Source organism: Polistes fuscatus, unplaced genomic scaffold, assembly GCF_010416935.1.
Source record: "Polistes fuscatus isolate 324 unplaced genomic scaffold, CU_Pfus_HIC Scaffold2, whole genome shotgun sequence".
In the NCBI taxonomy this organism is placed as follows: domain Eukaryota; kingdom Metazoa; phylum Arthropoda; class Insecta; order Hymenoptera; family Vespidae; genus Polistes; species Polistes fuscatus.
The window spans coordinates 1,479,920-1,492,459 of record NW_025113096.1 but is presented as its reverse complement, the minus strand read 5'-3'; the positions used below and the strand labels follow the sequence as shown (position 1 = coordinate 1,492,459).

At 28.9% G+C, this 12,540-nt stretch overlaps 2 protein-coding genes across 3 annotated transcripts; one reads left to right on the top strand and one right to left on the bottom strand.

Moving 5' to 3' along the window:
- Positions 1-88: 88 nt before the first annotated feature.
- Positions 89-4,250, bottom strand: LOC122517155. Its single transcript, XM_043635565.1, has 13 exons — positions 4,135-4,250; positions 3,623-3,722; positions 3,391-3,537; positions 3,094-3,314; positions 2,830-2,987; positions 2,517-2,710; positions 2,297-2,442; positions 2,096-2,207; positions 1,853-2,018; positions 1,526-1,757; positions 1,107-1,434; positions 820-1,011; positions 89-731 (listed from the first exon to the last, which is right to left on the bottom strand). Exons 2-13 carry the CDS (start codon positions 3,716-3,718, stop codon positions 126-128), a joined length of 2,598 nt encoding a protein of 865 aa, XP_043491500.1. The 5' UTR covers positions 3,719-3,722; positions 4,135-4,250; the 3' UTR covers positions 89-125.
- Positions 4,251-5,888: 1,638 nt separating this feature from the next.
- On the top strand, positions 5,889-12,106 carry LOC122516723. Of its 2 annotated transcripts, XM_043634772.1 has the most exons (9): positions 5,889-6,115; positions 6,245-6,442; positions 6,599-7,249; positions 7,313-7,828; positions 7,917-8,256; positions 9,543-9,873; positions 10,888-11,005; positions 11,339-11,502; positions 11,665-12,106. In XM_043634772.1, exons 2-9 carry the CDS (start codon positions 6,257-6,259, stop codon positions 11,723-11,725), a joined length of 2,367 nt encoding a protein of 788 aa, XP_043490707.1. In that variant the 5' UTR covers positions 5,889-6,115; positions 6,245-6,256; the 3' UTR covers positions 11,726-12,106. The 2 variants fall into 2 exon arrangements, with proteins under 2 accessions (XP_043490707.1, XP_043490708.1); XM_043634773.1 differs by lacking the exons at positions 10,888-11,005; positions 11,665-12,106 and having other exon boundaries at positions 11,339-11,461.
- The last annotated feature ends 434 nt before the right edge of the window (positions 12,107-12,540 follow it).

Sequence of the window (12,540 nt, the reverse complement as noted above, 5' to 3'; positions counted from 1 at the left end):
TGAAAATACTGATTTTTCGACTTATAATAATTAGGACTTTTTTTTATCATTTGTCGAGTACTATCAACCCTAGAAATTATGAAGTCTGTTTTTTTATTAACATCTATATAATTTATTTCGACGAATCACTCCGTAAGTCTTGTAAGCACAGTTCGCAAATTTCTCAAAGAAACTTCATTAATATCACTCTTTCGTTTTAAAAGATTTCTTAATTCCTCGCATATCGAATTTACGCGCTCATTCAGTTCTTGAGATGTAATATTACATTTGATTGTTTCTGTTTCTATCCTTGGTATCTTTACATCTTTTTTGGAATCTTTGAAATTCATACAGATATGCCTTGTACTCCTATTAAGGGAATTTTTAACTAAACACAATAAATAGAATTTAATATCTGGGACATCTTGCAATTTGTAATATTGCTCGCGCGACAGATATGCAGGCACGGAATCGCAAATCTTTGATTTTCCGGAAATGGTATCCGCGATTTTTACCACAAGTCCTTCGCTAAGACACGTACTTGAAAAACGATCAAAACATTCAAGATTTTCTTGATACACCCACGGGTTTTCATCCTCCAACAATCTAGAATGTATCTTTACGACTCCGTTAATCACATTATTAGGTTGGTACTTCTTAAATGTCGCAATTAAATCTTCTAAATAATATGCTATCTTTATTTTCGCATGAGGTAATGCGTGCAAAGATAAATTACCTATAGCATTCATGATCTGCAAACAAAAAAAAAGTAAACCAATCGTACAGATCGAAGTTTAATCTTGCGTTTTTCAAATATGAAAATAACCAAAATATACGCACAGAATCTTTATTAAAAAAGTCGTATTTAGTACCATCAAGCATACTCATGGAAAAATCAGATAATATAAATAAATATCTATACTCGCATTCTTCAATGATATTTGTAATAAATTCCCATAATTTGGAAACAACATTAAACATTTCTGTGTCCATTGAAGAATTAAATTTGTTTGTTGCTGGTATTAATTTCATCTACGATAAAAATAATATAAATAATAGCACTAATTTTTTTTTTTTTATAAATGATATCAAACAATATATCATTAAGATACTTAAGCTATTATTACCAATTGATACCACTTTCGTTCACTAGGCTCTTCGAAAAAATCGTCTACTAAATTTTGAATGTTATTTATTCTAAAAGCTAAACGTTTCCATATTACCATGCGCATTTGATTCGGTAACAATTGTGAAAAAGGTGTCCATAAACACGCATCTATATCGTCTAATTCGATCACTACAGAATTCTTTACATTTTCCTGTAATAAAGTATAAAGTCTGCTAATCAAATTTCTTAAAATACATACTTCAAAAGTATCGTTACGTTCGACCAAAACAGCATATGTGCGCATTAAATATTTCACGTGAGAACTACATAAATCGGATGAGCTGTACCTAAAAAAAAAAATGATCATATTTTCCAATTTACCAAATATTTAATAAATATCAAGCAATCTAGACATAATTAAAAAAATGATTAGCTCACCGTCCTACGAGATACCAAACATCAGAACTAAGTAAAGAACTCCAAAAGTATCCGCTCAAAAGATGTTTTAGTAATATTTTTTCGACAACATGGAAATTTTCATAAGGCATGGAAATAATAAATTTGCTAATCGATATTAAAGTTATTGTATAAAGATCATTAGAACCTGCATTTTTTTCGAAACTGTAATTGCTCGTGAGCTGCAATTCTTCTGTATAAAGTTCTTCTTGTACTTCGTAAAAAAAAAAATGAATAATTATAAAACAAACGATATAGATTACTATTGACTTATTTGAAAAAAGAACAAAAAAAATAATAATCACTTACAATAATTAAAATTTGTGAAAGCAACGTCGAGTACTGATTGTGTTCCTAATATCCATATACAATGTCTATCATATGGAATCTTATTTATTGCTTCTAAAATCGCAAGTGTTAATAAATGAAAACCTAATTTATCGCTATCCTTTTTTTTTCCATATTGAAAATAAATCTAAAATAGTTAAATAAATTATAAAAAAAGAACTCACATTTATCATTAAGTGATAATATTAAAATAAATTAACAAACTTGATCAAAGTTGTTAGTTTTCAGAAGAGCATTAAGAAGATTCGTTGTTGTTGATGAAATATCATTTTTCAGCATATCATTTGTTATACTATTTGTTAACAAGGCAATACATCTGGGTAAAAAACGAAACACATTTATATTATATTTTAACGCGATATACTTTCTTCCATAAAGTAAGAAAAAATTTAAATAATGATATACCTATATAGTTTCAATAAAAGTTCAGTCAATGTAAAGAGAAAATCATCACTTAAATATTCGTTGTAAGCTGAAGTTAATCTAATAATGACGTTTAAAATTAAACAAGCACTTCTTAATATCCATTCTTTCATTTTACTATTTGGATCCTAATTAAAAAGTGGATATAAATAAACTTTCCTGATTAAATTTAAATTATCAAGATAAAGGATAATATTAATACCAAAACTGTGGAATATAAAAGATTAGTTTTCTCAGTTATTTGTTGGAATGACATAAGCATTTTTTCTGGAGATGTTTTTTTGATATCAGAGATATACGTCATAGCTAATTTACCAAAAATCATTGTTACTTTCACAAAAAATTTCAAGTCTAAGCTCTGTAAATTTGCAGCAACAGCACCAAGTAATGTTATTACTGTATGATAAGATAAAAAAAAATGATATTAGTACAAAAACATAATATTAACAATAAATTCGATTATTTGCAACTTTTTAAGAAGAAAAAAAAACATAAATTCTTGTAAAATTATATACCGTTCAGTAATGATGTAATTTCAGATTCTACTTCAACGTCAAAAATAATAACATCATCTAATGCAATCAAAAATATACTGAAAATCTCATTTGTTTTTTGGAAAAGACTTTTTAAATCATTGGATAAATCTTTAAAAAATTTTCCATAAGTATCTGAACTGAAAAATAATTTGCAATACAATAAAATGAATTAAATTAAAAGAAGATATGAGAAATAATAGTAAATTAATTAAACAATATACTACTACTAGATTAATAAATTACCTTGACTGACAATGTTCAAAAATTAGGTTTGTAGAAGAAAGTAACGTTTCAGACAGCGATTTAACATATTCAATGGAAATCTTTCCACAACTAAATGCATATTCCATTGATTTTTTATAAAAATGCAATATACAACTACTATCAAATAATTTGTCTTTTATATTACTCAAAATGTTTGATTCTGAAGTACTTGTCAAAAATATATCAATTAATTTGAAAACCTGTTAAGTAAAAATTTATTATTCTATTATTACAAAAAGCTAAATTACAATATAGTTTATGCAAATAAAAAATTACTTGGCATAGGAGAGAATGAACCATAGGCAAAATTTGACTGAAAATACTTTCATCGTACAGCTCTTGCTTGCACGTAGACAACAATTTCTCAAACAATTGCAACCATTCTTCTATTTTTATAGTTGGATTTGGACTCAATGAGGCAACGTATAAATAAATATAAATTAAGGAAAATATAAATATTTATATTTATTTATAAAAAACAAAAAACATTCTAATTTTAAAAGGATATCTTTAATTGTGATTTAAGAGATTCTAATTCCATACTACTTGTAGTAGAATATATAGAATTATTTAATTGATCTTCGTTCGATTCTTTAGCAGCCATTTTTCTAAATAATTAATATATTATCCTTAAAACAAAATCAATAGAATACATTTTTTAAAATACAGGGTGAGTCACTAAAAAATACTATTAAAAAAGTATCTTAAAAACAAGTTTTGTTTACCATTACATTTGTCTCCTAATTTAGTTTAACTATGCAGGAAACATTTTTTCATACAATGCATATTTTACGAATTATTTTGAAACGTCTCGTTCCGTGACTCATCTTGTATTATATTTGCTTATAATAATATTCATTCATAAGAAATAAAATTTGTATAAAGAACAATAACTGACGATAAAACATTGAGATAACCTCTACATACTTTATACATAATTATATTAAACAACATACATATTAATAAATAATATTAAACAATATTAATATACTTTTAATAAAGAATATAAAAATAACTTACAGTTTATTAAGACACACTTTAAATTCGAAATTATTTCACACTGATTTCGATACAAACAATTCTTAACATTCATCGTGTTATTTTATGGTCATACTAGATGGCGTCAGGATTTTAAAAGTCTGATACAAAGTTTAAACACTAGAGGGCAGATAAGTATTAACACTAATTTAATTTTTTACTTAAATACTTACTATCGCCCACTGGTGGTCAGGTTAGTAACTAAGATGAATCTGGTTAGAAAAAAAGGGGAACTTGTGAGCTTCTATGTACTTCTGTATTCTTTGTTACTACCCCCTAACTGTATTATCGACATACATTTAATTAAAAAGAAAAAAATCTTTTTTTCATTCAAGCATATTTTACTTATAAATATCTATGTACATATATACACATACAAAATAAAATTTAATAGAGTAATTCTATTAATTTATGTTAAATCGCGATAGAATTATATTTGTAATTATTATTGTATAATAATAATTATGATTTATTATTAATATTTAAACCAATATCATAAAATACGATTTATTTGAAAAATATTAACAATATGTTCTTATCGATATTTAAATATCGTTCTACTAAATCTTAAATGCAATATAATGTTTAGAACTTTGACTTCAAGTAAACTGCCATATTAATCGAAAGTATGGCACAGTGTCAGTAAGAATCAGAAAGACAGAAGAGAAAAGTGGATTCGTATGATGGGTGATGTCATGGCAACTACAGACAACAAGCTGCCAGATCACGAAATATTGGGTTGGCAACTAAGTGAGTGCGGATTTGTTGGTTGGCAACTAAGCGAGTATGGTTACTTTAATAAAAACCTACAGGTTCCCGGGGGGGGGGCTCTTTCTTTTTCTTTCTTTTTATTCATCTATCTATATATGTCTCTATCTCTTTATATAAACAAGTACTTAGGTAAATATCCCCTGGGGCCTGTGTTTTCAATAGGTTTTTGTGTTAAAAGTAACCATGCTCACTTAGTTGCCAACCAAAAAATCCGCACTCACTTAGTTGCCAACCCAATAGTTTTGATCAATAATCCTGGATTACTGGTAAACCTTCGAGTGTTCTATTAGTGATTTCGAGAATTCTATGTAGTACACAGACAATAGTAGAAAAGAGGTCTTGCACCTTTGGAACGATTCGTTGATGGAAGAGAATCGAATTTAAATTCGTACGACCAACGATCAAATTTAAAAGATCGATAAATATGTATAACGAATTTGTATCTTTATAATAAACGATATTAGTAATTATTCAGACAATATCATTATAATAAAATTTGAAATATCCTGACGTATATATATATATATAATATTTCAAAATATAAATAAAAATATTACTAGATAGAAAGGAAGGAAAATGGATATTGATATAGTAAATTTTTACGAATTTGAACAAGTCATTAAGTACAATGATCTTGAAAAAGCAAAAATGGCATATATCGTGTTTCTAAACTAATTTTAAGAGACTCCTAACTCTAGTTGCAAGTTCGTGAATCATGAAACACGGATCGATTCTTGAGTTCGAATACCTCAACGGAAAATCCGTGGAAGATATAGACGAGGGCGGGTTCAAGGTAATTGCCGTTGTGGATATAACGCGACCCCCGGTTGCACGAAATACAAAAAAGCAACGTACTGTTCGACCACCCTCCTCCTTTTCCTTTCGGTGAGAGGGTGGTAGAAATTCTCTACTGAATCACGAGCAAAGTAGTAGTGGTAAAACGATCATAGTAGAAGAGGGCAATGGATGAAACTCGTCAGTCGGCATTCGATCGTGCTGTGAACACGATGCGAATGATCCGATCATATTTTCGTTCATTCGCATGAGAGAGAAAGAGAGATAGTAAATAATCGAATTGTTACTAATATATGTATATATATGTGTAAATATATATGTATGTATGTATATGTATGTGAACAAAAATTCAACCAACAATCATTTTGGAAAATCATAATCGTTCGAATTGCCAAAGGTATATATTTATCGTGTAGTAAATAAATAGATAAAGACAAAAAAAAAGACAAAAATATATATTTCATTATTTTTCAATTGATACCACGAATGAAAACATTTGACAAATTTGAATCATCCTTTTGTATAGAAAAACGTACAAATGTCAGAGATTCGTAGATCGATTGTTCGAGTTCGTCAACTCTCATTGCAACCACCCACGCCGCGAAGATGGCAATTGAGACGACAAAAAACGTCGGACGACGAGCAATCTTCAAAGATTCACAACGATCCTATTGGATCTGATAGAAGTCGAGTTAATTCGAGATCAGGATCTTCGAAACCGAAGGTCTTTTTATTCATTAAATATCGAATAATAATAATATTAATTCGTTCGTCGTGTTGAGAATAAGAAATTTTTGAATATTATTATTAATCGACAAATCGTATTCCTTTTCCATTGCACATCTTTTTTATAATTAACAAATTTTGTTGAATCTTGTAGGTACGCATAGCTTGGAGCGAACGACACCGTGAGAATAACAGCATCGAGCAAGTAGAAGTCGTTGCACGTCAAATCACTGGTAAGTCAAAGTCAACCACGAAAAAATCTCGAAACAGGAATATAATTGAAAACGGAGAAAAAGCTTCGATACTTTATTCGAGGCAAGAGCTTACGGAAAGATTAAGACTTGCCTGGAAACATCGCGAAGAAAATAAAACCAATATCGATATATATTTGGCGCATGGTGTACGCGAGGAACAATGCAATTCTGAATCATCGAATTATCCTGCCATATCGGAACCGCAAACTCCACCACCACCACCACCAGTCTCCAAAAATGAAATACTTCGATCATCAGAAAATGATAGACATCCTATTACCGATAACAAACATTTGGATAATTCTTACTGCGATGATACGTGTGAAATTCAAACGACCAAGCGTACGGATTCTTTTGAAAGTAGAACGGACTTAGACAAGGACGTTAAGGAAACAAAAAGACCTAAAAAGACGAAGGTTATCGAGAACAATTTAAAAGTTGTTGAAACTTCTTCGGTTAAACTTCAAAATGATGTTTGCTATTCTGAGCCAATCGAGAGGATTAAGTATGTAGAAAGTACCACTAACGAGACATTAAAAGGAACAATCGAGGTATAACTTTAATACGATTGTGTAAATAATTCATATTTTTGTATAAATATTATTATTTTGTAGGTTTCAGTCGATCAATCCAATAAAAGTGAAAAAAGTGTGTCTATCGAGGCAGAGGATAACATCAAATTACCAACGTTAAAGTCCGAAATTACAGGATTAAACCTCTCCAAATCTCAAAACGAAGCCACCTCGGCGAAACAGAAACGCGCTAATTTTCGAAACGGTACGAATCGAGCATTTCTATACACGGAAACTGATAAGACTGCTGTATCAAAAATGTCAACCGCCGATACCGATATTCAAAGAAGTTCTTTGTGTAAAAGAACGACGGAAACGAAACAAATTGAAGCAAAGAATGTGATTAAAAATGTAAACGATCAAAAGCTTAATCGAAAGTCAAGAAGTAGCTCGGCACCGTTGCAAGGAAGAAATTCATCTCGTATTCAAGTAAATATCGTTATAGATACGAACTGTGATTCTAACAATACAATTCCAAAAAATTCCAACGAAATTAACGACAAAGGAAAAGTTCACGAGGAAGGTGTTCTTGATAAAAAAAAAGATATTCTGTTGAAGGTAATTAATATTAATTTTTCTTAGATATATATATTATTAATTAATTTTTTTGGGATAATATTTAATAATTATACCGATTTTTCCCCAGCCGTCATACGTTCGTCCAATAAAATCAGCTCCGTTAAAAAAGCGTCTTAAAAGTATAAAAAAGCGACAACACAGCTTGGGATCCGCTTGCAAAGATGAACAATGCAATAATGGCTTACGAGGTCGATGTGGATTATCTATGAAAGATTGCGATGGGAAATCGAACGACGTCATTACCATGGTTTCTTTGGTTAGTTCTACCGAAAGCGATAGCGATCTGGAAAATTCACCGAACGAAGCTAAATTGATCGATCAGTTGCGAGAGAAATTGTCTACAACGCCCATCATAAAAACTTCGACAACACCGATCCCAGGAAATATTAGGAAACCTGTAAAATCAGGTAAGTTCTGAAAACACGAAAATTAATAAACGCGAATTCAAAACAATTGGAGGATATGTATAAAAAGAATACGATGAAATTAATGAGAAATATTACGGATTTTTCCAATTGTTCGTTATTTATATATATATATATCATAACTTGTTTTTAATATTGAATTCCCCATTGACTCGCGATGCCTGTTACAAAACAACATTCGCGTAATAAACTGATAAAAGCCAGGTAGGAATTCGATGAGACGTAAGCGTTACGATGAGGCAAGAGGCGTGCAACGATAATTAAAGGAACAAATTACAAAGGGTGCGAGACACGCGACGCACACATTCCATAAATTATCTCTCTTAGTTGGTTCGTTGTGCTTACATTCTATCGTGCATGAATTAAACGCTACGATATTAAATGAAAAATTTTCACGCGAGCCATTATGATCGATAATTTGAATAGAACCGTCGAAATATTTAGTAGAATTAACATTTCTTTGTGTGAATATTCGTTAATCGTAGGCATAGTTTTCCAACAAATCAAGTGTTATCAATCGATTGTATTTAATGTTAGAGACTAGATACGATAAACTGACATATATTTTCTTCGAATGAAATTAATCCATGCTATTACGAGGAAAGATTGCTTATTACATAAGCGTAGAACACTGCAGTATGTATTTGTCTATGATGCCATTTCTAACGGCATTATCGAAAAGGCTTTCTTCATAAAGCGTTGTCTATCTTCTTCGTGCTATCCTTATAATCGATTGAACATGTTAAATCGACCAAACTTCTTCTCAACCCTATTAACCCTCAAGGACCTCCCTTCATGGAGCAAAATATCTCATCGAAACTCGACGCGCAATCAACCTCTAATATAATTACTTTATTTGAGTTTTAAATGAACTAATAAAACCCGAAAAACGTGTGAGCCTTCTTTATAACATTCCAAGCATACTTTTATACATATAGGAACTGCAGTCAATATTTTTTCTTTTTTTTTCAAGCTTTAATTTAGCTCGTTAATACCACGTACCTATTTCGGTTATCATTCTTTCATTATATTTTAAACGATTATTCATAAAATTGCATTAACAAAAATTTATCAACGAGCTAATCAATTTTTTATACAATCTCAATATGACAATATTTTCATAAATGCAAATTTTCACAATATGCAAATTAACTTATAAAATAATAATGTATTAATTAATATTATGTCAATCGAAAAGAATTCTTATTGAACAATAACAAGAGAAAATATTCAACGAATAAATAAATAACTCATCTCTCTTGTGTTAGTTTCCTTTCAAAGAGATTCTTTCGACGAGGATTGCACTCTGGAAAAAATGCAATTTGATTGTATAAAAACAAAAGCTACGATATCTCAAAGTCATTTCATAAAAGATTCCAAAGAATTATCGGGAGAATACGGAATGAGCAAAGAATCGATTCATTGGAAATCGAACGAAATCAAAACGGCTTTTCCCATGCTTTCGTTTATCCAAGATGAAAGCGAATCTTTATGCGTTCCTTTAATGGACCATGACATGCGAAGTCTAGCCGTGCCAATCGGAAATGTGGATGATATGAAAAAGAAGTCACATAGAATACGTAATACTTCAACAGTATCGTAAGTCTTCTTGTTTTTTTCTTTTTTTCTCAAGAAAAAAAAGTATATATATATATATATGAACAGTTCTCATTTACCAAATCGATTAACTCCACGAAACAAAAATTAGAGAAAATTGATAAAGTATAATATGCATTGTCATATTATTTATCGTTCAAAAGCTATACATTATTATATTATATATATTATTATATCATATTATATTATTATACATTATATATCAAAAGCTATACATATATATGCTATTATGTAATTGCATTAAACTTAATTATTAAACAAATTTATATTTTAGATATTGAAAGTTTAGTATTGATCAAATGTTTTGATAATAAAATCTGAAAACAAAAGTGTATAAAATAGAGTTTAGTCGTTGATTGAACTGTTCATATATATATATACAAATTTATTTTATAAAAATAATTACATTGAAAAATCCAGAGAAAAATATGATCTCTATAATTAATCTATACGTTGTGTCACATACTTCATTAACACATCTACGCCTATTTACAATATTATTTATAAGTTAAAGTAAAAGCATATTACAACTCGAGCGTACGCCTTCTTTCAACTAAGTGCACATAGATTATGCGCGTGGGTTAAACCATAATGAAGTTGGTTCTTCAACGATATCCGCATTTTAATATTTCATAAAGGTCACGAAATACGCTTTGATTATTCCATGATTTACGATAGTCGAGAAAAAAAAACCGGGTCGATATAATATACTACAAATAACGTTATCAAAAGAGTTGTAACATACTGGTACGACCATTCTCATTTTATTCCACTTTCTCGGAATAATTTACAATGTAAATTTATAATAAATTGTCTTTTTTTTTATTTCCTCGATTTCGAAGGATCTTCGATTATTATCGATGATCTATTCATCATTTTCTTTATTAATTTATACAGTACCGTGTACGAATAAATATGTTCATACTATAAATAGACAGAATCAATTGAATCAATTATTCATTTAAAGAAGTCTAACGTGACATAATATGTTTACAGTGTCCTTGATAAAAAAGCAACGATGATAGAGATGAAAAAAAATAACGAAATAATAACAACTGACGATCAATTAATTGCACGTCGATCAACGATTTCTAATAAATTTTTACTTCCAAATGTGAGAGAACCATGAACATATACATATTAATGCATACACATATATGAGCCATTTTTACATGCTAAAGTGAATTAACTCCACTTTAAGAAATTTGTAAAATTCTAATGCCAAAACACTTCATCTCGATACTTACATATTTATATTTAAAATGAATTTCTTTATTAAGTAGATAAAATATTAATATTAAACAGCTAAAAAAAGTTTTATAATCATTAAATAATAAATATTATCGCATCGTGTTGAGTTAATCTATTTAGCAAATGAGCAACTCGTATATCGAAAAATCATTATTACGCGTTATGTAATTCATTGAATTATCTCATTATTAAAAAGGTCAATCCGAACACCACGGAGATTTCTTTGAAAGAAAAGAATTCAGATGCAATATCGATAGAAACGGAGCCACGATTTCAAACACGCAAAGAAAAAGATTGTTGGCACCTTTATAAACGAATGTGCGACAAAGGAGTCAACGTTTCGTTCGACACGGTTTTAAGGTATTATATAAAATTACTTCTTTTTTTTTTCTTTTTCTTGGTTTCTTTTCAAAACACATCTATTTTTTCTAAATTAAATATAATTTTAAAAATAATAAATAAATCCTCGTCTGTTCTCATGTATATGTATGTTATATAGTTTATATATACGTATTGTTTCAGAGGAATGCTCACACCCACGGAATATCGATTACGACAGAAAGAATGTTCGGAGAATTTTTAAAGAGCATTTTTAAAATGTCCCCCCCCTTTCCCCCCATTGCTTGTTTAGCACTTGTTACATCCATCTGTGAATATTTATTTAGCGTCTTATTGTTAGTATCGCGATAATTATTATTGGGTGGTATCGATTATCTCGTATACGTCGCGAGAAACACAAAAATCTCTCCTATCTTCAAAACCTACGACAGTTTATAATGAATAATATATAACTGTTGGTATATATGATTATTATAATTTTTGTATAACGTTAAAAAAAAAAAAGAGAGAGAAAAAAAAGAGAACAAAAAAATAAGAAACAAAAATATCTGTTTGCTAAAGCTGTTAGAACATAACAAGGAAAATTATAAAATTAAGTAAATAAATGATGGTAGGGAAAAACAAATATATGTCGTATCATATTTCTTTTTTTTTTTAATTTCAAGCCTCGAAACTCTTTACTTGCAACCGATAAGAAGAACAATAAAAAAATTAATTAAATTAAATTAAATTAAACGTTAAAAAATATAATATAATAATAATAATATACAATATATTATATTGTGACAGATAATAATTAAAAGTCGTTGCATATACTGCATTAAATTGAAAATGCATTGAAAAGAATTGCACATATAAATTACAATCAAATTAAATTAAATTAAACGTCAAAATATAATAATAATAATAATATAGAATATTATATTGTGACAGATAATAATTAAAAGTCGTTGCATATACTGCATTAAATTGAAAATGCATTGAAAAAAATTGCACATATAAATTACAATTAAATTAAATTAAACGTTAAAAAATATAATATAATAATAACAATGTACA